This window comes from Gopherus flavomarginatus, chromosome 14 (genome assembly GCF_025201925.1).
Source record: "Gopherus flavomarginatus isolate rGopFla2 chromosome 14, rGopFla2.mat.asm, whole genome shotgun sequence".
NCBI lineage: Eukaryota > Metazoa > Chordata > Testudines > Testudinidae > Gopherus > Gopherus flavomarginatus.
In genome coordinates, this window is record NC_066630.1 from 36637819 (window position 1) to 36662698 (window position 24880).

The 24880-nt window shown below is 46.5% G+C and overlaps 1 protein-coding gene across 2 annotated transcripts in view; it reads left to right on the plus strand.

Moving 5' to 3' along the window:
• Nucleotides 1–24880, plus strand: part of CPNE2 (copine 2) — a 176140-nt gene that overhangs the window by 91771 nt on the left and 59489 nt on the right. For both annotated transcript variants that reach the window (XM_050922780.1, XM_050922781.1), the window contains exons 5-8: nt 4445–4516; nt 7107–7190; nt 13112–13201; nt 15373–15471. In XM_050922780.1, the coding sequence (XP_050778737.1) occupies nt 4445–4516; nt 7107–7190; nt 13112–13201; nt 15373–15471 (345 nt within the window). The remainder of the gene's footprint in view (nt 1–4444; nt 4517–7106; nt 7191–13111; nt 13202–15372; nt 15472–24880) is intronic.

The following is a 24880-nucleotide window of genomic DNA, read 5'->3' on the forward strand; positions in this document are numbered from 1 at the left end:
AAGCATGCGTATTGTCTCTGTCTCCTAGAGCAGAGGGCTATACTTAAAGTGCTTTGTTCTAATAGTTATTCAGAGGCCATAAATGGTGTTCTTTCCCAGCCGTCTGAAGAGGCATGACAGGCTATAACTCTCTACTGCCTCTGCATTTTTCTTAAGCAGTAAGAGTCCTCTGATTGCTCCTTCTGACGAAAATTGTCCCTTGATTTCCCAAGTTTCATAATAACCTAGATGTGATCATGCCCTCCTAAATACTTGTACAGGGATCTTGCGTTGGGGAATGCTCTGAAATATTATCGTACTAATACAAATCAAAATGTGTGTATTTCTACCCTTCTGAGTTCTCTGGAGCCTGATTGTCTTCAGCTGCTGTTTCATACCCCTGTGCCCTGCTCCCGAACTGCCACAGTGACGCCTGGAGTTTGTCATGCCTGGTAATACCTTCTGGGAGGGGGACAGCTCTTAGAGGAGGATGAAGCTTTTTCTAAAAAACAGCAGATAATCACTGGCAACATAAAAGACTTATTTTTTTTGTTATAAAATGTTCCCTTCCTTAAAATACCAAGAAACACATTAGAACATATTCCAGACAAAACCAGCCCACTGGTGTTTGGCAGTGAAAGCCATTTTTCAGTTTATAGGAGGATGAAAGATGCCTTTTTAACTCATTATGTGCTGGGCTACGTTCATGCCTGGTATAACTTGAGTAGCAACAATGGATGGTTTTGGCCATTGGGGCCAGGTCCTCAGCTGGTGAAAATTGGTGTCCACTGACTTAACGGGGCTGACCTGTCACTACTGTATCTGTGATAGCCTTGTAAACTGAAAGCAAGTTAGAAAGTTTGCCAGTGAGGAATCTGATTGATCTGGCTGGGAGCAGGAACTGAACTTTTGCATCAATTTAAACATCCCAAGTGCCGGGATGACGAATGAAATGCAGATCCTACCCAAAGTCATAGATACGGTTGGGGAAACCATTTGCATCTGCAGAGAAGACCCAGTAGGGTTTAACTTTCTAATGTCTAGGGTGAGGTAATATCTGTTATTGGACCAGCTTCTGCTGGTGAGAGAGACGAGCTTTCAAGCTTACACAGAGCTCTTCTTCGGGTCTCTCTCGCCAACAGAAGTTGATCCTGGTGTAGAGGGTGGGCCCAGGTCCCCCTACAAGTCACTACTGGAGTGGCACACTAGGGATAGCCCATTTAGAGGCAGCTGGAAGCAGACGTTGATGTAACCCTGGAAGGGGAGGGAGAACTTAGCCAGAGGGCTAAGCCATGAAGAGGAAAGAGCTGCAGCTCCTGGTGCATGAGAAGCCACAGAGTAAGTGAGGGAAATGACGGGCTGAGTAACCTCATGAAGTGGCATCAGACCAGGTGGCAGAGCTCGTTCCCCGGATGAGCCACAAGGAGGCGCCGTTGAGCAGTTAGTAGAGGTGATCCCCTCACAATATCTCAAATTAAAAAAAAACATTGCGGGCCAAAGAGGTGCAAACATGCTTAAACAACAGAGCAAAAGAGGTGGTTAGAGAGCCTTTAAAAATTGAAAGTCAAATTCTACTGAGGAAAATAGAAAGGAACATGAACTCTGGCAGCTCAAAGGTAAGAGTAGAACTAGGCAGGCCAAAAAAGACTTTGAAGAGCAACTAGCAAAAGACACAAAAACTAACAGCAAACTTTTCTTTTTAAGTACATCAGAAGCAGGAAGCTTGCCAAATGATCAGTGGGGCCACTGGACAATCTAGGTGCTAAAGGAGCCCTCACGGAAGATGAGACCATTGCGGAGAAGCTAGATGAATTATTTGCATTGGTCTGTAGAGGATGTGAGGGAGATTCCCACGCCTGAGCCATTCTTTTTAGGTGATAAATCTGAGGAACTGTCTCAGATTGAGATGTCAGTGGAGGAGGTTTTGGAACAAATGGATAAATTAAGCATTAGTAAATCACCAGGACCTGATGGTTGTCACTCAAAAGTTCTGTAATAACTCACATATGAAATTACAGAACTACTAACTGTGTTAGCCTCTGTACAGATGACTGGAGGACAGCTAATGTGACGATTTTTTAAAAAGGCTGCAGAGGCAATCCTGGCGATTACTTCGGTACAAGGGGAAATGGTTGAAACTATAGTAAAGAACAGAATTGTGAGACACATAGATGAACGTGATATGTTGGGGAAGAGTCAGCCTGGCTTTTGTAAAGGGAAATCATGCCTCACCAATCTATTAAAATTGTTTGGGAGAGAGGAGGCAACAATCATGTGGACTAGGTGATCCAGTTTACATAGTGTACTTGGACTTTCAGAAAGCCTCAACCTATTCATAAATGATGTGGAAAAAAATGATCTTATGTGAATAGTGAGGGGGCAGAGTTTGCAGATGATACAAAATAACTCCTGATAGCTAAGTTCAAAACAGACTGCAAAGAGTTACAAAGGAATCTTGCAAAACTGAGTGACTGGGCAACAAAATGTCAGATGAAATTAAATGTTGATCAAAGAAAAGTCATGAACATTGGAAAACATAATCCCAACTATATGCACAAAATGATGGAGTCTAAATTAGCTGTTGCCACTCAGGAAAGAAAGCTTGGCGTCATCATGGACAGTTTTCTGAAAACATCAGCTTAATGAGCAGCAACAGTCAAAAAAGCAAACAGAATGTTAAGAACCATTAGGAAAGGGGTACATAAGAAGACAGAAAATATCATAATGCCACTGTATAAATCCCTGGTACGCCCTCACCCTGAATACTGCCTGTGGTTCTGGTTGCCCCATCTGAAAAAAGCTAGATTAGAGCTGGAAAAGATACAGAGAAGAGCAACAAAAATTCTTATGGGTATGGAACAGCTTCCATATGAGAGGAGATTAAAAAGACTGGGACTGTTGAGGTTAGAAAAGAGATGACTAAGGGGAGAGATATGATAGAGGTCTCCACAACAGTCATGATTTTAGAGAACATGGATAAGGAAATGTTACTTACCTCTTCACATAACACAAGAACCAGGAGTCACCCAATGAAATTAACAGGTAACAGGTTTAAAACAAACAAAAGGGAGTACTTCTTCACGCAACACACAGTCAACCCGTGGAACTAGTTGTCAGGGGATGTTGTGAAGGCCAAAATTACATCTGTATTCACCAAAGAATCCGATAAATTCAGGAAGGATAGGTCCAACTCTATGCTCTGGGTGTCCCTAAGCCTCAGACTTCCAAAAGCTGGGAGTGAATGACAGAGGATGATGGCTCTGTCAGACAACAGGATAGTGGGCTGGATGGACGATTGGTCTGACCCAGTATGTCCATTTTTATGTTCTTATGATGATAACCAACTCCACTTGGCTCAAGCCCAACAGATGCTCCATGACTCACTGTCTTTTAGTCTAATCGTTTTGGGAAGCAAAGGTTGCTGGAAGAAAAAAGCTATTTTCAATGTCGCTTTTCCAAGGCTAGGGCAGGAGGCGAATTGAGGGGGGGAAATGCGACACTTTGCATAAATGCCAGCCATATTATTCCCATGGAATTATTTTTCATTCTACCAGTTTGATTTCACAGAAGCTTTTTGAGTAAAATCTAAATGGGGCAAAAGAGAAAATGGCCCGACCTGCATTTACAAATGGGCGCAATGTTTGCGTTACGGATGTTGTACTGAAGCGTGACGTGGGAAGACTAGAGAACAGAGGGAGTCCACCATCTGGTCAGATCTTCTGTGGAGTGGGAAAGTGGGAGGCAGGAAATAAGCATTAGGCGGATAGACTGAGCTAACTCAGCAGCTGTACAACAAAGAACCAGTATGTCTAGGTTATAGGGATAAAGGAGACTAGATTTTAGTTTTAAGCTTCAAAGACACCGAGCAGTACTAATGAGGACTAGTGGAGGGGAAGAAAAGTACCTTGATGGTTCCTTCTGAATCCTAGTAGCAACACTTGGAGCCGCATCCTGCAACTGGGTCTGTCTGAGTTCAGTGGGGCTGCACATGGGCAATTGGATGCGGACGTTTGTATCCAATTGCAGGATCAGGGCCATAGATGGTTTAATTATGAGTCATGTGTCTAAATCAACCTTGTAAATTTCTCCATTCAGTGACAAGTGTGATGTTTTTATAAACTCAGTAGTCTTTTTTTGTTTTTTCATTAACAATTATAGTAAAAGGTGGGCGGGGGGGGAGGAAATAGCCTTGTGTCTGGACTGGTAAAATTACCTACAGTTTGACAACGGTGGTATTAGTCCTAACTCTTGCTGTATTTTTAGGCTATGTAATGGGTTTATCTGAGAACAGGTCTTGTGCAGCTTGTAGTGATGCATCTCATTCTAAATAGTAAACGATTAAACAAACAAACAAAGAAGGTCTAACGTGCTCTCTCATAGTTTGGGCTTTGGAATCTCTTGTGCAGTTAATCAGTGAATTTAATTTTCATTCAAAAAATGAATAAAACTTTCTCTTGTCTTTCAGATAGCTGCCCAAGAGCTGTCAGATAACAGAGTGATCACTCTCAGCATGGCTGGCAGAAAACTGGATAAAAAGGTGTGTGGGTGTTTTATTCTCAACATGCAAACGTTAAACCTCTTTATCAGCTATGGGATCCTGAAAATCATTACTTGTAAAGGTATCAGTGTCTCACGAGAACCTAATGGATAGAGCATTGGACTGGGACACAATAGACCCATGGTACTATTCCATCTCTGTCATTGGCCTGCTGGGAACCAGGGCAGGCATTTTGTCTCCCTGTGCCTCACTTTCCCCATCTGTAAAATGGGGATATGGATTTCCTTTGTAAATTGCTTTGAGATCTGTTGATGAACGAGGTTGAAGTGGAGTGGAGCTGGGACCCTGGGATCAGTTCAGGAACTGGACTGGACGAGGTGACCTCTGGAGCTCCCTTCCAGTCCTGTGATTCGCTTGTGTTTGTTGCTGCTTCCGCTTTCCTTCCTCTTTCCATCAGCTTTGTTGAGTCTTTTGTCTTTTGAGGATATAAAGCAACAAACGTGTTTTCACTCACCATTCAGGGTCAGAGTCTGATCCCTTTACTCACTGAGTAGTGCCTTGCTCTACAAGTGATGCCATTGATGGGAGGTGGACTGCTCAGGGATTAAATTGTGGGTCTTGGCTGTAACTAACAGTGCCAATATGGTTCCCTGCGCCCGGTGTGAGTGCACCTATAAATAATCTCTCTGCATACATAGAGTGTGTGTATGTCTATAAACTGGCAGGAAACAAGTGGCTCTTTATCGGGGTATCTAAAAATAGAGTGAAAGTTAACAACAAACAGCATTGGCTGGAGCAGAGTCAGCATGTCTCTAATTATTAAGTGATCTGTCTGTCAAGGCTGATATGGTTTGCTCTAGAGAAACCATAAAGGGTTTGCTCTGTTCGCTCCTAATTGCTGTGTATATCTTTCCGTTCCGGACGTTTTTCTAAACCTGAACTCAGCTCCAGGGTTTTCCGTTGCATGCGGGATGCATATTCTCTATAGAACCCACTCAGCATGTTGCTGTTAGGACTGTGAATGTGAAATTGCGCATGGAAAAACTCTAGACTTGTGCAGTTTTTCTACTGGAACAATTTACCGTAAAATATGGGCCAAATGGAGACAGGCATTTAGGATGTTGCAGGGTCCATCTGTACTTGGTTAATGTGTTTGCATTTGTTGAATTTATGCATTTCTCTGGGCTTGTGGGTAAAATAGTTACCTGCAGCCTTGTTTGGCTGCAAGAGTTTAATGTAGCACTTCATAAATATACCTCTGCCTTGTAAGTCTTCAGGGTTGCACAGAATTTTAGCTTCACGGTTCCCAATAAAGTTCGTGAGCTCTTTCATAAAGGCAGACCCTCTCCCTGTGCTTTTGAAAATGTGGGGCTTGGAGACCTTCTTCCTATAGCCAGTGTTACTCGTTGTCTGAGTGGCGTCTCTAACAATGTAAGGGCTAGTCTACGCTTATAGCACTGTAGCACTTCATGAAGACGCTACCTACGCCAACAGGAGAGCTTCTCCCATCAGCATAGGTACTCCACCTCCTGTACGAGTCTGGTCTAAACAGAGTTGTTGAACTGAAGGTGGGATTTTAAACCAGTTTAATTAAAGGGATGCAATATGGTGTGTGGACATTCTTAGGCCTGGTTTACTCTGGGGGAGTGGGGAGGGAATCGATCTAAGATACACAACTTCAACTATGAGAATAGCATAGCTGAAGTCGACATATCTTAGATCGACCTAGAATCACTTACTTCGCGTCCTCGTGGCGCGGGATCAATTGCCACCGCTTCCCTGTTAGGGTGATGAGATGTTCCGATTTTATAGAGACAGTCCCGATTTTTTGGTCTTTTTCTTATATAGGCTCCTATTATCCCCCACCCCTGTCCTGATTTTTCACACTTGCTGTCTGGTCACCCTATCCCCCATTGACTTTGCTTCCACCTCTCGCCGAGCTGGAGTTCAGCAGTCGATGGGAGAGCAATCGGGGATTGATTTATCGCGTCTACATTACAGGCGATAAATTGATCCCCAATAGATCGATCGCTACCCACCGATCCGGCAGGTAGTGTAGACATACTCTTAAATTAATTTACACTTGTCTAGTGTCAGTTTAGCCGCCTCCTGTTAAATATACAACCTAAATTGCTAGAAATTTGAAAGTGCTAAAAATGTGTCCACGCTTCTGTAGACAAGTCCTAACTGTTTAGGGTTTGCGTTTCAAGAGGGCTTTGCTGTAACAGTGCACCCATCACATCACTGGAGTTTTATCACTGACTTCAAATAGGAGCAGCGTCAGACTAATACCAAGAGCTTTTGAAAACCACACCCTTAATACTTACAACGGGCAGGTCAAAATAAATAGAAGACCAGTCTCTTTTATATCAATACTCCCATTCTAGGTGCTTATTACTAATCCTATCAGTTAATCTTCCAAAACTTGCTAGGGGATGTTTAATAACCATGTATTGTCACTTTTATTCTGTGTTATATTCTTCTCTGCCTCGGCAGAAGACAACTAGGACAATGAAGTCCTCTCACTTGTAGTGAAGAGTGTCATTTTCCTTTTACAGGGTGTCCTGTGCCTGAGCATCATACAGTTGAATGGAAATAATTGTGTAACCCATGTTGCATTTTTCCACAGGACCTGTTTGGAAAGTCCGATCCATTTCTAGAGTTTTATAAACCAGGCGACGATGGGAAATGGATGCTGGTCCACAGAACGGAGGTGAGTGGGACCAGTATTTGAGGGCCACAGATGAAAGCTCTGGCTGGCTCCTAGGGGAATTGAGGCAGTTTTTCAAGCCTGCGGGCACCTGTAGGCTACAGCTGTGCTGAAGCTCTGTCCTCGCTGACAAATGATGCTGAGAGGATGTTTGCTGAGGTGCCATAGCCCTTCCTCTCAGCTTCACTGTTGAGCACTGTGGTTCCAAGCATGGGAGGAAACAACAGGGCTCTTCTCATTTTAAAGTTAGACTTAATGCGTGCTTTTCCCCCACCCCCAAAGCTCATGTCAAAGGTAATGGCTGCTGTTTACACATGACTCTTGCCACTTAGCAAAGAAGGGAAGTGGGGCAGTTCACTGACAGCTTCACTGTGACGATAGTCCTGAAAGACGGGACTGGACACAGTTTCTCTCAGCTCTTGAGGATTTAATTGAGGATCTGTTATCGCAGGTTAGTTCTTTCAGGGAACATCACCTCTTGGCTTTCTGTCCTTGTGTTCCTGGTGGGGAAATGGTCAGTGAGGCCCTGATTCAGCAAAGCATTTAAGCAAGTGCTTACGCCTCATTGAGTTCAATGGGGGAATTGAGTGGCGTAGTGTGACATACCAGGGTACAGTCCAGACTAATCCCCACAATCGTGGGTGTCTTACAATGCCTTGCTGAAGTAGCTCCCACCTGGGCCACTCACAAACAGCCTTCCAGCATGCAAACCCCACCCTGAGTGTTTGTGTGACTGCAGCCTGCCAGCCACGCTTGTGTTACACTCTGGCTCTCACCAGCCTTGGTTATATGGCAGGGTGACCCCTACGTATCCCCAATCTTAGATTTTCCCCCAGAGATGTATGTCCTGTACTGCCCAACCCCCTCCTGGACAATATAAGTTATATTAAATCCTTAAGTTATATATTCCTTTAAGAGAATAACATGCACACAATTTGTCAGCCTCAGTGACATTTCCTGGACACTTCAGTTTAAACCCACTATATTGGATAAAACAATAAAACAAGTTTATCAGCTACAAAGAACTAAATTTTAAATGAGTACAAGTAATGAGGCATAAAAGTCCTAAATGGTTTCAAGAATAAAAAAGATAAGACGTTTACTAATACCTAACTTAACAAACTATATCAGATTCAAGCAGCAAAGAATCCTGTGGCACCTTATAGACTAACAGACATTTTGGAGCATGAGCTTTTGTGGGTGAATACCCACTTCCTCAGATGCATGCAAGATTCAAGCAAAGTTTCTTACCACATGCTTCTGGCAGTCTTGCTGACCAAACCCTGTCACTCAGGACCCCTTCTCCCAGAGTAGCTTCCTTTGTTGCTTTCGGTGCCGTAAATACGACGGGCTGGGGGAGAAAGAGGGCTGTATTGAGGTGTTTTTCCCTCCTTTTTCTAGTTTCAATCTCCCTCTGGAAAAACATTTCCAGTTGGGCACCGGGAGACAAAGAGTCTATGTGGAAGGATGTTCCCTGCTGCTTTTTTTCCCTCACCCGTTCGAGCTTTCTTTGTGTCCCTTCCTGCTTGATGGCTCTGTTTACTGCTTAAGTGCAAATTAAGTAGAGCACATATTCCTTTGTTTAGGACAGTACTGTTTGCCAGTCAGTTTGAGCAGGGCTGTGGGGTTTGGCACACGTGTTAAGATCACCATAGTATAACTTCACATACAGTGTTGCCACACATATGTTGTCAGGACGATACTGACCAGCAAATTATGAATTTTCAAATGATACCTCACAAGGCCTACCTTGTACAAAAATGATTACAGTAGGTTGCAGGATGTGAACACAGGGTTACGTTCTGCCACACACAGCCACTGCTGTATAATTTAGCTCTTCTGGAATAGCTCCCTGTGTGGATGCCCTGTTTGTCATAAACTGTGGGCTGGAGTTCCTTCAGTTGATCCTTGGGCTGGCTCAGTCCTCAGGCCAGTAAATGAGCCCAGCTGGGCTGCAGCAGCATCATTTCATTGAAGCCAATCAGGCCATCCGGCCAAGGTGCCCACAGGTCTGCCTTGGAGTTCAGCAGTAGCAGCAGGTCACTGGCTGCTGTACACTTCCGCTCACAACTGCTCCTGCTCCTGCTCCAGCCTTGTTCCCAGTCTTGTTCCTGCCCTGCTCCAGTCCACACCAGCCCTGCTCAGTTCCTGACTCTGGCCCTGACCCTGGGCTCTGATTCTCCTGGTGCCTGGCCATGCTCTGATCCATGACACTATTTCAGAATAATTAGCAGAGTCATTATTGCTAGAATAGTGTATCTGCACGGGAAGCTATTCTGTAGTGGCTCATCCTGCCATAGCTTTGCTTATATTTGGCCTGTATGTGTAGGGGCTTTGAAAATTTCTTTGAAAACTTGATCCCCAATGTGGAAAGAGCATATTATAACAATTTTTAACCATCTAAGTAATTCAGTTGTCCCTATACTACATCACACAACTCCTCAAAACTTAATAATGACAGTGGGAATAGAATTCAGATCCCACAAAAGCACCCTGCCATTTGAGCTAAAGGGGAATCTCCACTATTTTCTGTATATGGCCTATGACACACAGTTGTGCTGTCCTAATTCCAATCATTCTAATTCTGATGCTGCAGACATACACTAGCCAGTTTGTTGAAATATTATTGTGTATTTGGGTGTAATGGGTCACTTTTTTGTATGACTCCATAATATCAAATGCATAATTAAGAGGACAAAATGGACTAGTCTGAAAAGCATTAATTATTCTAGGCTATCATTCACTTTTCAGAAATTGGGTTCACAACTTTGATATTCTTCTTCTGAGGGGGTGGGAAACTAGTTAATATGCTAGATTTGTTGCTAGCAAAAGGGGAGGGAAATACTGTTTATAGGAAAAATACATGGTATGAGTGAGGAAAAGATGGAAGAAGCTGAAAAGACCTTGTTCCGTACTTTTACTCTGTGATTTGTGCGGGTCTTTTGAGAGCTGTTTGGATTTTTTTTTTAATTAAACAAAGAATACAAACATTTTCCAATTTTTTGACCACTTGTAGTCACCCCCTTACCTTGACTTCAGCCAGAGCAGCAGATACTTGGTGTTTCTCAAAAATGGCTCACGTTGGGCACTCAAAGTCAGAGGCTGCTTTTGAAAATGTTGGCCAGGGGCAGAATAATCAGTACAGTTCCCGTGACTGCTTAAGCCCAGGGTAAACAGAGAACTTCAAACCCAGGACCGTCAATTCAGACCTAAGGTGAACTGAAATCTAGAGCTGGTTGGGAATTTTGGAACAATTTTCTGACACAATGCACCTCTCTTACAAAACTGAAATTTTCCATGGGAAAACTAGATTTCCATTTGCTGGCTCCCGTTTTAGTGAGTCCCATTTAACTTGTCGTTGGCCACGTGGCAGTTTGTTTATTATCTGCTGCAAACTTCACTGGGAAACCTGAGACTAAATAAATACATGGGTTGCGAAGCATAGTGCCATACATAGCAGCGGAATCTATTGAAGCTTTATTTTCTTTAAGCAGCTAGGGGAAAAAATTCTCCATGTTTTGAGAGGCTTAAATAATGTCGCACTTAACAGCCCTGAAAATAAACTGCTGCTCTCAAAGGAATTCCAAATGACAGAAACATCTAGATTCTTTTTTTGGGGGTACCAGAAATAAAGCGATTGCTGGTTCCTTTGGGCTGCAGCTTTTGGTATGTTCCTGGCTATTAGTCTGAGCCCATTGCTGTTTATCAACAGAAGTGTCTGCTATGGTTGGATAATACTGTCATTAGTATGTTTTAAAATAAGGTGTGAATCTCCAGGTGAGTGCCGTGTGGTGAAATAAGCATTGATCCTTTCATAGACACCCACCTCAAAGACCTGGCGTCTGGCAGCATACGGGCACCATACAGTGTGTATTCTTAATGTGTGTGGGTCCCCCCCCCCCCGGTCTTTCCAACCAGATGTAAGAGGTGTTTACAAATCCTTCATTAAACTGTGCTCTTAATGTCAGGTTTTTTTCCTGTTCCCTAACGAGGGACTGTCTGCATCACCCATCGTTGCAAAATAAAAGCCAGTCCTTGGTTCCTGTTGCTAGTTGCTGACAAAGCTCACCCTATCCTGCAGGAGCAATGCTAATCCTGATTGTAACTAAACCAAAATGCTCTGGTTGCAGTAGAAGCCACTTGATGGCTTTGGAGAAAGCAAAATTTCCATGTATAAATAGGCAATGACCTGCCACATGTATTTAGCATCAGGGGGTAGCCATGTTAGTCTGTATCCACAAAAACAACGAGGAGTCCGGTGGCACCTTAAAGACTAACAGTGTATTTAGCGTTACGTATTTAGACTAACTAGTATTTAGAGCAGACTAAATAGTGTTTAGCGTTTAGTTTTAGACTATCAATGTATTTAGCGTTAACCTTTCTGCATGGCCAAAAACCTGCTGTGCGTGTATCCTTAAGGAATGGAAGGTGTATTAAATGAGAGAAACACATGGAAAAATACAGTCTTAATCTTATCTGCTAGCTTTTCAAAAGCGAGGCTGAAGGCAAGTTTTCTTTGCTTGTGAAGCCTGCTGTTTAGTGTGTGTTACGCTTCTCAGCGATTGGTTGTTCTCGAGAGTAGGACAAGAAGTAATCAGTGTAATTTGCAGCAGGGGCGATTTAGGTTGGGTATTTCAAACTTTTTAACCCTAGGAACAGTTAAGCACTGGGACAGGTTACCAAGGGAGGTTGTGGAATCCCCATCTTTGCATATTTTTAAGAACAGGTTGGACAGACACCTGTCCGGGATGGTCTAGATTTACTTGTTCCTGCCTCAGCACAAGGGGCTGGACTAGATAACCTCCTCCCTACACTTCCATGATTCACCCCTCAATGCTTGTTCTATATGAGTGTCCTACGGCTCCAAGTTGGTTCTTTAGCTCCTGCTATAGATGCTCATGCTCTTAACTCTGGAAGTCCCAGCATCAACCGTGGAGGAGGACTAAGATGCTAGACCAGAGGTGGGCAAACTATGGCCTGCGGGACTGTCCGGCCCGGTCCCTGAGCTCCTGGCCAGGGAGGCTAGCCCTTGCCCCCTCTCCTGCTGCCTCCTGCAGCCCCCCCCTCCCGCTGCAGCCTCAGCTTGCCACACTGCCTGCACTCTGGCCAGTAAGAGGGTGGGGAGTGGGGGGGGGGTTGGATAAGGGGCAGCGGGTCCCGGGGGGCAGTCAGGGGACAGGGAGCAGGATCTGTTTGGATGGGGCGGAGGTTTGGAGGGGGGCGCAGTCAGAGGACGGGGAACAAGGGGGTTGGATAGGCGGAGTCCTGGGGGGCCTGTCGGAGGTGAGGGGGTGGATAGGGGTCGGGGCAGTCAGGGGACATGGAGTGGGGGGGTTAGATGGAGGTGGGGTCCTGAGGGGTGGTTAGGGGAAGGGGTCCAGGGAGGGGGCGGTCAGGGGACAAGGAGCAGGGGGGTTGGATGGGTCAGGGGTTCTGAGGGGGGCAGTCAGGGGGAAGTGGGAGGGGGCAGATGCCAGGCTGCTTGGAGAGCTACAGCCTTCCAACCCCAATGTGGCCCTCGGGCCAAAAACTTCGGCCACCCCTGTGCTAGACATTAGATTTGTCTGGGTTTAGACTTTGATGAAATGCTACAAAATTGTGTCCTGACCAACAGGAAAGGTTTCCAAGCAAGAAACTGCCATTTCTGAGACCACTTAAGCTGAATTTCAACAAAGGAGTGACAGTGTGGACCAGACCAATGGTTCAGTGCTTAGTGTTAGTGACAACCACCATGACTGGGTGATGGTACTCCCATATAATGTGGTGGAGCACCTCTGACGTCAGCAGAGCTATGCCAACCTTATGCCAGTTGTTATCTGTCGAAAGTTACTGAAAACATGTCTCCAGCCTTTACTTTGTGTTCAACGCTTCGCTTCCACTAGCTCCTTCTAATTGAACCATTTTCCTTCCTTCCCAAACTGCAGGTGATTAAGTACACGTTGGATCCCGTGTGGAAGCCGTTCACTGTGCCTTTAGTGTCGCTGTGTGATGGAGATGTAGAAAAGCTGATCAAGGTAACTGTTAATATAGGGCTGGTCTCCACTTACCGGAGAATCGATGTGCAGTGATCGATTCACCGGGGGTCGACTTAGCGGGTCTAGTGAAGACCTGCTAAATCAACTGCCGATCACTCTCCCGTCGACTCCGGTACTCCACTGGAACGAGAAGCATACGGTAAGTCGACGGGAGGGTTTCTCCCATCAACCCAGCGCGGTGTAGACACTGCAATAAGTCAGCCTAAGGTACGTTGACTTTATTAACATTATTAACTTAGCTAGAGTTGCGTAACTTAGGTCGACTTAGCCCCGTAGTGTAGACCTGTCCATAGAATGACCCTTATGTTGCTCTGGCTCCTTGTTGCATTATGGTACTCAGCCTCTGACAGTGTGGCGGATAGTGGGGGAGGAAGGGTGAAGATGGCTTTGAGGCTGAAACTAACACAGATCCAGAACCGCTGAGGAGGAGTTCATATGCTACCAAGAAGCAAGGTCACATTTCTATGATAAATCCAGGGTGACTGATCTCTTTCTCCTAAAGTCACATCAGCTGTCTGCAGCAGCTGAGCAAATGTTTCCTGGCAAATTGCAACAGAAATTCCAGCACATGACATCACATTTGCTAGCCACATGGGTCATGAACAGGTTTGGAGCCTTTAGAGTCACTACACACACCTGCAAGTGGAGCTCATGGAGTAACTGCTAGCAGGTAGTACGAGGAGGTTGTGGTTCATAGTGGAGCAGCATTAGAGGGGGATGAGATGCTTTGCCAATGGGTTTCACAGTGATTTGCTGACGGCAAAGGATGGTGAGGATCTGGAGGGAATGTGCTGAGAAGATCTAGCAAGTCTCTACTGAGCATGTGCAAAGTCCGATTTTTATTTTTTTTCAAGGGCTTAAAACTTGGCCAACCTATAACTTGGCCGGGGCAGATTTTCACAGGTACAGTTAATGGCATTTCCCTGACACAAAAACCACCCTCCCTGGTCAATTTCAAGCCCCTGGTCTAAAGCAAAAAAAAAGGTCACCAAAATTTAACATAGGAAGAACGCAGCATGTTCTCCAGCCTTGTTTCTGGAAACAGTTGAACCATTTTGTCTGAAAATTTTCAGAAAAATTCAGCTTGAGGCAGACAGACACCTAGACTTAAAAGTTTTTCAGTCCAAGCGGTTACAGTTTGGCAAAGTTATCAGCAACTGGATATAGGGCTTTATAATGGGAAGTGTTAGGTGACCTTAATAACAGGTGACACACTACCAATCCTGCTGTAATAAAGAACCCTTACAATCAGCACAAGGGGCGAGCAACTGTGTCAGGCTGTTTCATTACCACACACTCAGGAGACACTTAGCTCTAGAAAAGATGATGAGATGTTTCAATCTGTACTAAGTAGGAACTGCCTGTCATGGTTTTAAAAAATAGAATATTTTAACTATGACATCAGATAATGAAATGTCAGTAGTGGCAGTGCATATAATGCCCTACTACAGTTCAACAGGTCGTGAAATAATTTAAAATCAATAAAAATGAAAATAAAAACCTTTACAACATTTCTGAAACAGAATCTTTGGAAATTTCAAGTCTGGAGCAGTGCTAGTGGACTGGTTCCTGGTGGTGGTGTCATCCTCACGTCATCAAAATCTGTTCTGAGTAGGTTAGACCACATGCTGATGGTTACAGCGCTGTAGGCTGGCCTACACTAGCGCTCATTCTGTTCCCACCGCTGGTAGAAAATTTCTAGTAATAGGTCCCGTCCGGTGCTTAATTTGTAATGGCAGACGTGCCAGGGCTCAAGCAATTTTTTTACTTTCATAGCTGACGGGGCGAATCCAGAGGTGCCGGGCCTGTGAACTGCCAAGTCTGGAGGTGCCGGGGCTCAGGCCTGGCACAAGTTAAGTACTGATCCCGGCCCCAGAGGAAGGAGCGTCTAAAGTCGTTCTCTGGAGATCCCTCCCTTCATGGTCAAGGCAGAGTTGTTGCTGACAGGATCCAAAGAGCCATGCTCTGCCTTCATTGGCTGGCAGAAAGGCTGTTATGAGCCAGGGCTTTTGGGAGGCAGTGTTGGGATAGTGGGGAAAGCAAGAGAGAGGATAAATCTGAAGGGTTGAGCACTGTGACTCATCTAACCATAAGCAAGACCCGCACCTCTGCTGTGCATGAGAACGATCATTTCCACTCCTCTTCCCCAGGTCATGTGCTACGATTACGACAGTGATGGGGGACACGACTTCATTGGGGAGTTCGAGACCTCTGTAGCCAAGATGTGTGAAGCCCAAGATACCTTGCCGGTAAGTGCGGAAACACCGCCGGGTTTTAAAAAAATGGTTTGGGGAGGAGGAACCCAGGGTCCCCTTGGCTAAGGGTTTCAAAAGTGGCTCTTACCATGAGTGACTTCATGCTTTAAAACAATGCTAAAGCACCCCTCTACTCTGAAAATCAGGCCCTTTTAAGGTGTCTGGGCACCCAGAATCACCAGTCATTTCTGAAAATCTTGGCCACTGCTGTCTCCCCTTTTTCTAACATTTTCCTGTTCTCGTTTCTGAACCTGTTGCTGGTGGAAGTGCTGTTTGGCTAACTGGGGTCGCTGCCACATGGGGGTTGAGCTTTGTGTCCAGCCCTGGTGACGTGATGATGCTACTCCATTTCACACTGCAGCTGTGTCGCAGCATGACACTGCAATGTTTCTCCAGCCCGACTGAGATTTGGGGGTCTTGTTTTAGATATTGACCTGTCCTGGGGAAAAAATTGGGCTGCATAAAATCCAGTATGTTCAAGGTAATAAAGGCATATAATAGACCCCTATTTCCTTCAGCGGGTTCTGGGTTGTTATTATTTATTTGTATTGTAATCACACCAAGATTAGACCTCATTGTGTGGGCCATGTCCATGCACATTTGGTACGTCCACGCTTCCAGCTCCAGGAGACATACCCGCGCTAGCTCTGATTGAGCTAATGCACTAAAAATAGCAGGGTAGCCATGGCAGTGGGAGGCACCCTGAGTGTGACCCTAGTCAAGAACCTAGGTGTGTAGTCAGCCAGCTAGCCACTCACACCACCGCGGTGATGCTGCTATTGTTAAGAGCTAGCGGGGCTATATCTACCTGAGCTGGCAATTGCACCTCTGGTGCCAGTGTCAATATATACAGAGTGAGAGGCAGTGCCCGCCCCAAAGAACTCACCGTCTAAACAGACCAAACAGAAAGGGTGGGAGAAGATAAGAATTATCCCATATGAGAAGGAGAAGGACAGTGACCCCACCCAGGAAGTCTGTCAGAGTTTGGAATCAAACCGATTTCCCCTGATTCCCAACCCACTGCATTAGTGGCAAAACCCACTTTCCCTTCAGTAACCTTACTACTAAAACCTCCTTGAGTGCCATCCCCCTTCCGAGTGCTGTGCAGGCCTTAATTAGCTCCTCTACAAACTCCTCTGTGATGTGGGTGAGCATCATGATCCCTGTCTTACAGATGGGGAAACTGAGGCACAGAGGTGTATTGACTTGTGCAGACCCAGTGAAGGCTTCAGAGTTGGCTGCCCAACAGAGAAGCACAGCTCTCGGGCCATGATCTCCTGTGAATTGGGTGGGTGTTGGTGTGCTGAGATTCCTGTGTGTCCTGCGTGTTCCAGTTGGATTGCTCTGCCGGCGTTTCCTCGTTTTGATTCTTTAGGGCTTTTTGAAGGGGTCTGATTCTCACTCATTTAATTTTGTCCTTGCTTTAATATAACTTAAAATGCCACTTGCACTGCCACTGGGAGACTGAATCAGAGCGGAGACTGTAATTCACGTACATGCTAACACCCAGCGCGCGTCCATCTCCTTTGACAGCTAGAACTGAACATACAGAATAGCGCAAGCCCAGACCTCCCATTGACCTGCCTGCTGCTGCTGTCGAGTTCTCACTGGGACTATGCCCATAAATGTCATATTTTTGTCCCTCTTCACAGCAGTAGGGCATATTCTGAGAGGGCTGGAAAGAATCGATGCTTGGACCATTCACTTGCATCTGCATCGAATCCCAGAAGGTGCTTTGCTGCACATATAAGTGCGTGTTTTAGCGAAGACGCCCCATTCCATCACTGCAGTGCTGCAGGATAATGAGAAGAGTATTTCCACCTGGTGCTTAAAAACTTCTCTCAGACAGGCACCCCTACTGTCCTTTGTCTGGGATCTGGCATCTAAGTACAATTTTAGAGGCAGCCATTAAAAGAGGGTGTCATAGGTTTCACCCCTACTCTGAACTTTAGGGTAGATGTGGAGACCTGCATGAGAACCCCTAAGCTTAATTACCAGCTTAGATCTGGTTGCTGCCACCACCCAAATCGTTTAAAACAGCTGTTTATGAGTCATTTGGGAAACGCTGTCTCCCCCCAACAAAATCTCTCCCTCCCAAGTACTGTAACCCTTCCCTGGGTAACCTTGAGAGACTTCCCCACCAATTTCCTGGTGAACACCGATCCAAACCCCTTGGATCTTAAAACAAGGAAAGAATCAATCAGATGCTTAAAAAGAAGAATTTTAATTAAAGACAAGGGGTAAAAGAAATACCCCTGAGAGATTAGCATGAAAGCTATTCTCACAGACAACAGATTCAAAACACAGAGGACGTTCCCCTGGGCAAAAACCTTAGTTACATGAAAGAAAACCCAGTTTGAATATCCCTCTAATGCAAAAAGACAAAGTCACAAAAGGAAATAAACATAAGCTAATTCATTCCTTCTCTAATACTCACTAACCTGAGAGAAGGCTGATTCCTGGATCTTTTCTCTCCAGCACACAACTTAATGAACAGACAAAAGAAAAACTCCTCTCCTTCCTCTAGAAACATCTTGTCCATCCATTGGTTCCTCTGGTCAGGTGTCAGCTAGGCTAGGTGAACTTCTTAACCCTTTACTGTCTATTTATGACAGAGGGCACTCTCCTAGCTCCACACATGTGTAAAGGCAGACTGCCCCTGTGGCTGGAATGGAGGGGTGGCGGTAAAGTGTCCCAGCTTGGGCAGACACACACACATCCTAGCTCTGCTCTAGCCATTGCACTAAAATCAGCAGCGTGGCACAGGCTCACCTCCTGCGTACAACTCCAGCTGCTCCTCTGAGTGCATATTCGGGCAGCTAGTCCAAGCCGGCCACCTTTGCCACTGTGGCCACACTGCTATTTTTAGGCGCTACTTTGAGCAGAGCTAGTCTGTGTACGTCTCCCTAAGATGGGAATTACAGCTCCCCGCTACTGTGTAGATGCAGCCTAGGTCTGCTCACTGCGGTGCATACGGGATCTGCGTGTTCTAACCACCCCCCAAATGCTAAGGTGCAGTGGTCCCCAGCCTTCTTTTGGCCACTAGCACATTCATGGTTTCAGAAGAGTGTGGCGGGTGCCAACAATTACTCACATACAGGGCCAGCTCCAGGCACCAGTGGAGCAAGCATGTGCCTGGGGCAGCACATGCTACGGGGCGGCATTCCATCCATTCTGCAGAGTCGTAGCGTTTGGGTTTTTTTGTTTTTTGTTTTTTGTTTTGTTTTTGTTTTTTAGGTTTTTTTGGCGCCAGTTCTGGGCAGTGCAGAGAAAAGCTGGAGAGAAGCTGGGAGGACAGAGAACACCGGCGCCTGCAGACTGCAGCCCTGGAGTTCTCTGTCCCCAGCAGGCGCGAGGCCATGGCTTCTCTCCGGCTTAAGCCGCGGCCCCGCACTTACCAGGGACCGAGAACACCGGCGCCTGCAGTCTGCAGCCCTGGAGAAGCCCGAGAGAAGCCGCAGCCTCGCACTTGCCAGGGACAGAGAACACCGGCACATGCAGTCTTCAGCCCCAGAGAAGCTGGAGAGAAGCTGCAGCCCTGCTCCTGCCAGGGACAGAGAACACCGGCGCCCGCAGCATGCAGCCCCGGAGTTCTCTGTCCCCGCCAGGCTTGGGGCTGCAGCTTCTCTCCTCTGCTGGGCACTAGATGGGCGCACATAAATGCCCCGGCGGGCGCCATGGCACCTGCGGGCACCACATTGGGGACCACTGCTAAGGTGTCTCCTGCAGCTTAAATGTCCAGGCCTCTCCCCAATCCTCCAGCCACATTCTCTTTTCATACCAAAGCAGCTTTTAAGGTTCTTTCTCATTAAAATAACTGGAAACTATTGAGTTACTCATTTCCTGCCCTGGGATTTCTTCCCAGGGAATGTGCTGGAACTTGACCTACATGACAACACAAGATTCCTGACATACATGGCCAAATATTCTCTTATTTATAAAAGCTGTGAGAGCCACAGTGCTTCGAGCAGCTGAATTTTGGTCCCACTTGCAGATGAGTTGAGGTCTGATTTGCTGGCTGTCTGGAATGGTGCCTGTCGAGAATGTGGATTCTCTCTGACCTAGTCACACTCCTCCTTTCCTCTGTCTCTCTCCCTTTGCTTAGTCCTTCTCCTTGAAGGGTGGCCTCTCACTCCTGCCCATGCCTACATCTACAGATAGCCCCTGTAACCTATGCAGTTTGACGTGCTTCTGTTAGTTGGCTCTGTGGTGCTGCTTGTAGAGATGACGTGATACTGCAGAGAAGAAGGATATTCTTCTGGTTAAAGTTGGGCCTCAAGAGATCTGGGTTGGATTCCTGGCTCTGCCACAGATTCCCTGCATTAACTTGGCCAAGTCATTTAATCTCTCTGTGCCTCCAAACCCCACTCCTATCCCGTAGATTGCTAGGCATATAGGTTAGGGACTGTCTTTTATTTACATGCATGTACACCGCCTCGGAGAATAATATCTTGATCTTGGCGAGAGCTTCTAGGTGCTGCACAATAACTGTTCAAGAAGACAGTGTAACAGGTAGATACTGACATTCCCAGATCTCTTGTGTATGTCACACCTTTATTGTACATATGTTTTGGAAGAGGAGAGGTTTATGGTGAAAGGGGGTGGCTGGGGAACGTCTCTGTAACAGCTTATAAATAGAACAAGTACACCCACTGATTTACCCAGTGACTAATCAACCTCTGCCTTCCCGCAGCTTGGACTCTCATCCGTTTCCCGCTTTCTACTCTGTCTAGTACCCAGTGCTCCTAATACAATTACTTGCTGTGAATAATCCAGGCAGCCTCTTCATTGCAGACCCCGGGAGCTGAAGCTATCAGCAGTGTCTCTTTGCTCCTTTCTGGTGACTATACAACAGCATTCCAATGGCACCTATTTGGCAACATTATCCAGACTCAGTTTTCCCCTAGATCTTGACTCCCCTTAACATGCCTGTGTTTGCTAAAGCCGAGGCAAGGGGCTGGGTTTATACTTTCTCTGTTCCGCTTTGCCCTGTGTTGGAAATCTGTTTGTTTATAGAGCTATGATCTTAAGCATACAAGGGAGTCGCTATGGGCTAGATTTTCAATGGCTCAGTACCCAAAGCTGGTCAGCGTCTCTTTCAAAAGATCTCAGTGTGTGGTCAGAGCCACCTTTTCAAAACCCAACATAGCTGAGCCTTTTTTCAAAATCTGACTTAGATGCCCAAAGGGGAGCTGAGCCTTCTCTGAAAATCTGGTCCTGGGGGGACCATTAAGGGGAGAGGTATCTACTCCCCAACAAATATTATTGTGTCAAATAAAGAATGGCCTTGCTCGGCAGATAATGAGTTAGTGATTTCAGTGATTCAGTGCAGGGCTGCCCAGAGGATTCAGGGGGCCCAGGCCAAAGCAGGGGAGCTGAGGCACTTGTACTCACCCAGTGGCGGTCTGGGTCTTCAGTGGCATTTCAGCGGTGGGGGGCCCTTCAGTTGCTCCACGTCTTCAGCAGCACTGAAGGACCCCATGCCGCTGAAGACCAGTACCGCCATCGGGCCAGGGCTCGCGGGGCCCAAGGCCTGGGGCAAATTGCCCCACTTGCCCGCCCGCCCACCCACCCACCCCGTGCGGCCCTGATTCAGTGACTACAATGGTTCTGGTATAACTAGATTTCAGTCAGAGGTAAGATAGACCCACTAATGGGTCCTTGGGTGTGTCCCATAGTGGATAGAGACGGGGGACTGGGAGTTTTAGGAGATTTTGGTTCTCCTGCCAGTGGTAAGTCACTTACCTGGTTCACCCATCGGTAAAACGGTGCTCGTTCTATTTTGAAATGGACAAACGATGCCAGTTGGATACTACTGCAAAGGCCAACACAGCAATGGCAGGGGACAGACCGAGGACTGGGTTGAGACTTCAGGTAAAGACGCAGTGGCCTAGCACAGAAATCAGTGCTGGGACCCATATTTACTGGTACGTAACACGGACGCGCTGGCGTCCCACCTTATTGTGTGGAGCTCCTCAGCCTTGGGCTCAGGTATTTGCATGTCGCCTGCTTTACCTGCAGTAAAGAAAGCACCAGGAATACTTCAGGGGGTATGTCACTGTTTAGGGGAAGAGGCAGTGGACCCCCAGGCAAGCACTGGGAGGCTGGTTGCCTGCAGCATGAGGCTGTTCAACATCTAAAGCACATCCGTATGCTGTTTATAAACAGAACCCTGCAGCTAGGCATAGGAAATAAAAAGCACTAATAAAAACTGGCCGGCTAAACATGTTTATGTTGCTAAACGTAAACCTGCTGCAGTTGCTGTTCAATATAACTCTGCCTGCAGTTCTGATCCCAGTATCTGGGGAAGGAAGTAGGAGAAACTAAAGGACATTAAAAATGAGGCAAGGCTGGAAGACAAGACCTTGAAGCCAAGGGAGCTAAGCTGATGTAATCTTGGGAAGAGAAGGATGTGATTGGCCCTACAAAGTAACAAGCTCGCTACTGAAAGGGAATTATCCCGTCTCCAAAGAGAGCAGAGATGAGGAACCAGTGACCCAACCTTGAGGAAGGAAATGAGTGTTTAGTTATTACAGCTAAGTTTTTACCTGTTAGACCCACTGGGCACTTTAACGGGCTCTCTGGGAAGGGGATTGAGGCACCATCTCTGCTGGGACTGAAGCTCGGTTTAGGTTTGGTGGCAGGATTTCCCCTACCCCATTCCCGAACGCAGGCAGTCTTGGTTCGAGCCAAGTGGCCATAGCCGACCCTGGGTCTGATTCCATGACCAGGTTCTGTGTTTACTCTAGCCGAGTGTTGGTTTGTGAGCTGGGTCACTTGGGCCACCAGATGAAGGGAGCTGCAGATGAGCAATGGTGGTTAACCGAGATAGCGTGCTGGTGCTGCACGACACCCAGGAGCTGCGTGTGCCTGCGGGCCACTGAACCGTCTCCCTATGTGCTTGTCTGGAGGATGAGAAGCCATTCTGGGAACCCCTGGGTCGGTACTTGGCCCTCCTTGGCTCTGACATCACATGTGAACTGTTGGTGATGCTGCTGAGCCTGCTACATGCTGATACTCAGACTGGACATCACCACTAAAAATTCTCATGATGGGCCTGTACACCACTACCTGGGGAAGGACTCTGACTCTGAGGTGACCAGCCCTCTGTGGAGAAAGAAGGGGTTCGGGACTGTTTAGAAAAGCTGGATGAGCACAAGTCCATGGGACCTGATGCGCTGCATCCAAGGGTGCTGAGGGGGCTGGTGGATGTGATTGCATAGTCATTGGCCATTATCTTTGAAAACTCATGGCAAATGGGGGAGGTCCCGGATGACTGGGAAAAGGCTAATGTAGTGCCCATCTTTAAAAAAGGGAAGAAGGAAGATCTGGGGAACTACACGCCAGTCAGCCTCACCTCAGTCCCTGGAAAAATCATGGAGCAGGTCCTCAAGGAATCAATTCTGAAGCACTTAGAGGAGAGGAAGGTGATCAGGAACAGTCAGCATGGATTCACCAAGGGCAAGTCGTGCCTGACCAACCTGATTGCCTTCTGTGACGAGATAACTGGCTCTGTGGATGAGGGGAAAGCAGTGGACATGTTATTCCTTGACTTTAGCAAAGCTTTTGATACAGTCTCCCACGGTATTCTGGCCAGCAAGTTAAAGAAGTGTGGGCTGGATGAATGGACTAAAAGGTGGATAAAAAGCTGGCTAGATCATCAGACTCAACGGATGGTGATCAATGGCTCCATGTCTAGTTGGCAGCCGGTATCAAGCGGAGTGTCCCAAGGGTCGGTCCTAGGGTCAGTCCTGGGGCCAGTTTTGTTCAATATCTTCATTAATGATCTGGAGTATGGCGTGGATTGCACTCTCAGCAAGTTTGCAGGTGACATTAAACTGGGAGGAGTGGTTGTTACACTGGAGGATAGGGATAGGATACAGAGAGACCTAGACAAATTAGACGATTGGGCCAAAAGAAATCTGATGAGGTTCAACAAGGACAAGTGCAGAGTCCTGCACTTAGGACAGAAGAATCCCATGCACTGCTACAGACTAAGGACTGAATGGCTAGGCAGCAGTTCTGCAGAAAAGGACCTAGGGATTAGAGTGGACGAGAAGCTGGATATAAGTCAACAGTGTGCCCTTGTTGCCAAGAAGGCTAACGGCATTTTGGGCTGTATAAGTAGGAGCATTGCCAGCAGATCGAGGAGTGTGATCATTCCCCTCTCTTCGGCATTGGTGATGCCTTATGTGGAGTAATGTGCCCAGTTTTGAGCCCCATACTACAAGAAGGATGTGGAAAAATTGGAAAGAGTCCAGTGAAGGGCAACAAAAATGATTAGGGGGCTGGAGCACATGACTTATGAGGAGAGGCTGAGGGAACTGGGATTATTTAGTCTGCAGAAGAGAAGAATGAGAGGGGATTTGATAGCTACTTTCAGCTACCTGAAGGGGGTTCCAAAGAGGATGGAGCTTGGCTGTTCTCAGTGGTGGCAGATGACAGAACAAGGAGCAATGGTCTTAAGTTGCAGTGGGGGAGGTTTAGGTTGGATATTAGGAAACACTATTATTATCATTTCACTAGGAGGTTGGTGAAGCACTGGAATGGGTTACCTAAGGAGGTGGTGGAATCTCCTGCCTTAGAGGTGTTTAAGGTCAGGCTTGACAAAGCCCTGGCTGGGATAATTTAGTTGGGAATTGGTCCTGCTTTGAGCAGGGGGTTGGACTAGATGACCTCCTGAGGTCCCTCCCAACTCTGATATTCTGTGATTCTGCCTGGGGTGGAGTTTTATTCTCCTGGCTGGACCCTTATTTCACAACAAAACCTGTAGCGCTGATGTTAGCGCAGCCTGCTCAGCCTAGCACACAATACTTGGATATACAGCAAGGGAACCTCAAGTAGGAGTAGGGAGATGGCATTACCTCTATATATGGCATCTGGGAGCCCACTTCTAGAATGCCATGTCCATGTCTGGTGTCCACGCTTCCCAAAAAACCTGCGAAAATTGGGGGGAAAAGGGCTCAGGAAAGACCTGCAAGAACGTTTCATGGTCTGGGAAACATGCTTTACGATGTGAGATTTACGAAGCTCAATCTATCCAAGAAAAGGTTTACAGGTGGCTTGACCGTGGTCTATAAATACCTGCACAGGGAAGAGATTTCTGTTTGTAGGCAGCTATTTAGCAAGGAAAAAAAAAACATCATGAGATTCAGGGGTTGGAGGCTGAAGCAACACAAATTCCCATGAGACAGAAGGCACACATTTTTAAGTGAGGGTGACCAGTCATTAGAACTGCTGAAGGGAAAACCAGGGTGCATCTCTGCTTCTCAAGGAGGCTCTCCCTATCCAGTTACTGCTGAAATCGCTGCTGGATTGAATTGGTTTCTGAAGAGCATGTGTGTCCCTTTGTAATGGAACAGATTGTTGAAGTCCCAAGGAAGGATGCCCCATTTCCCCACTT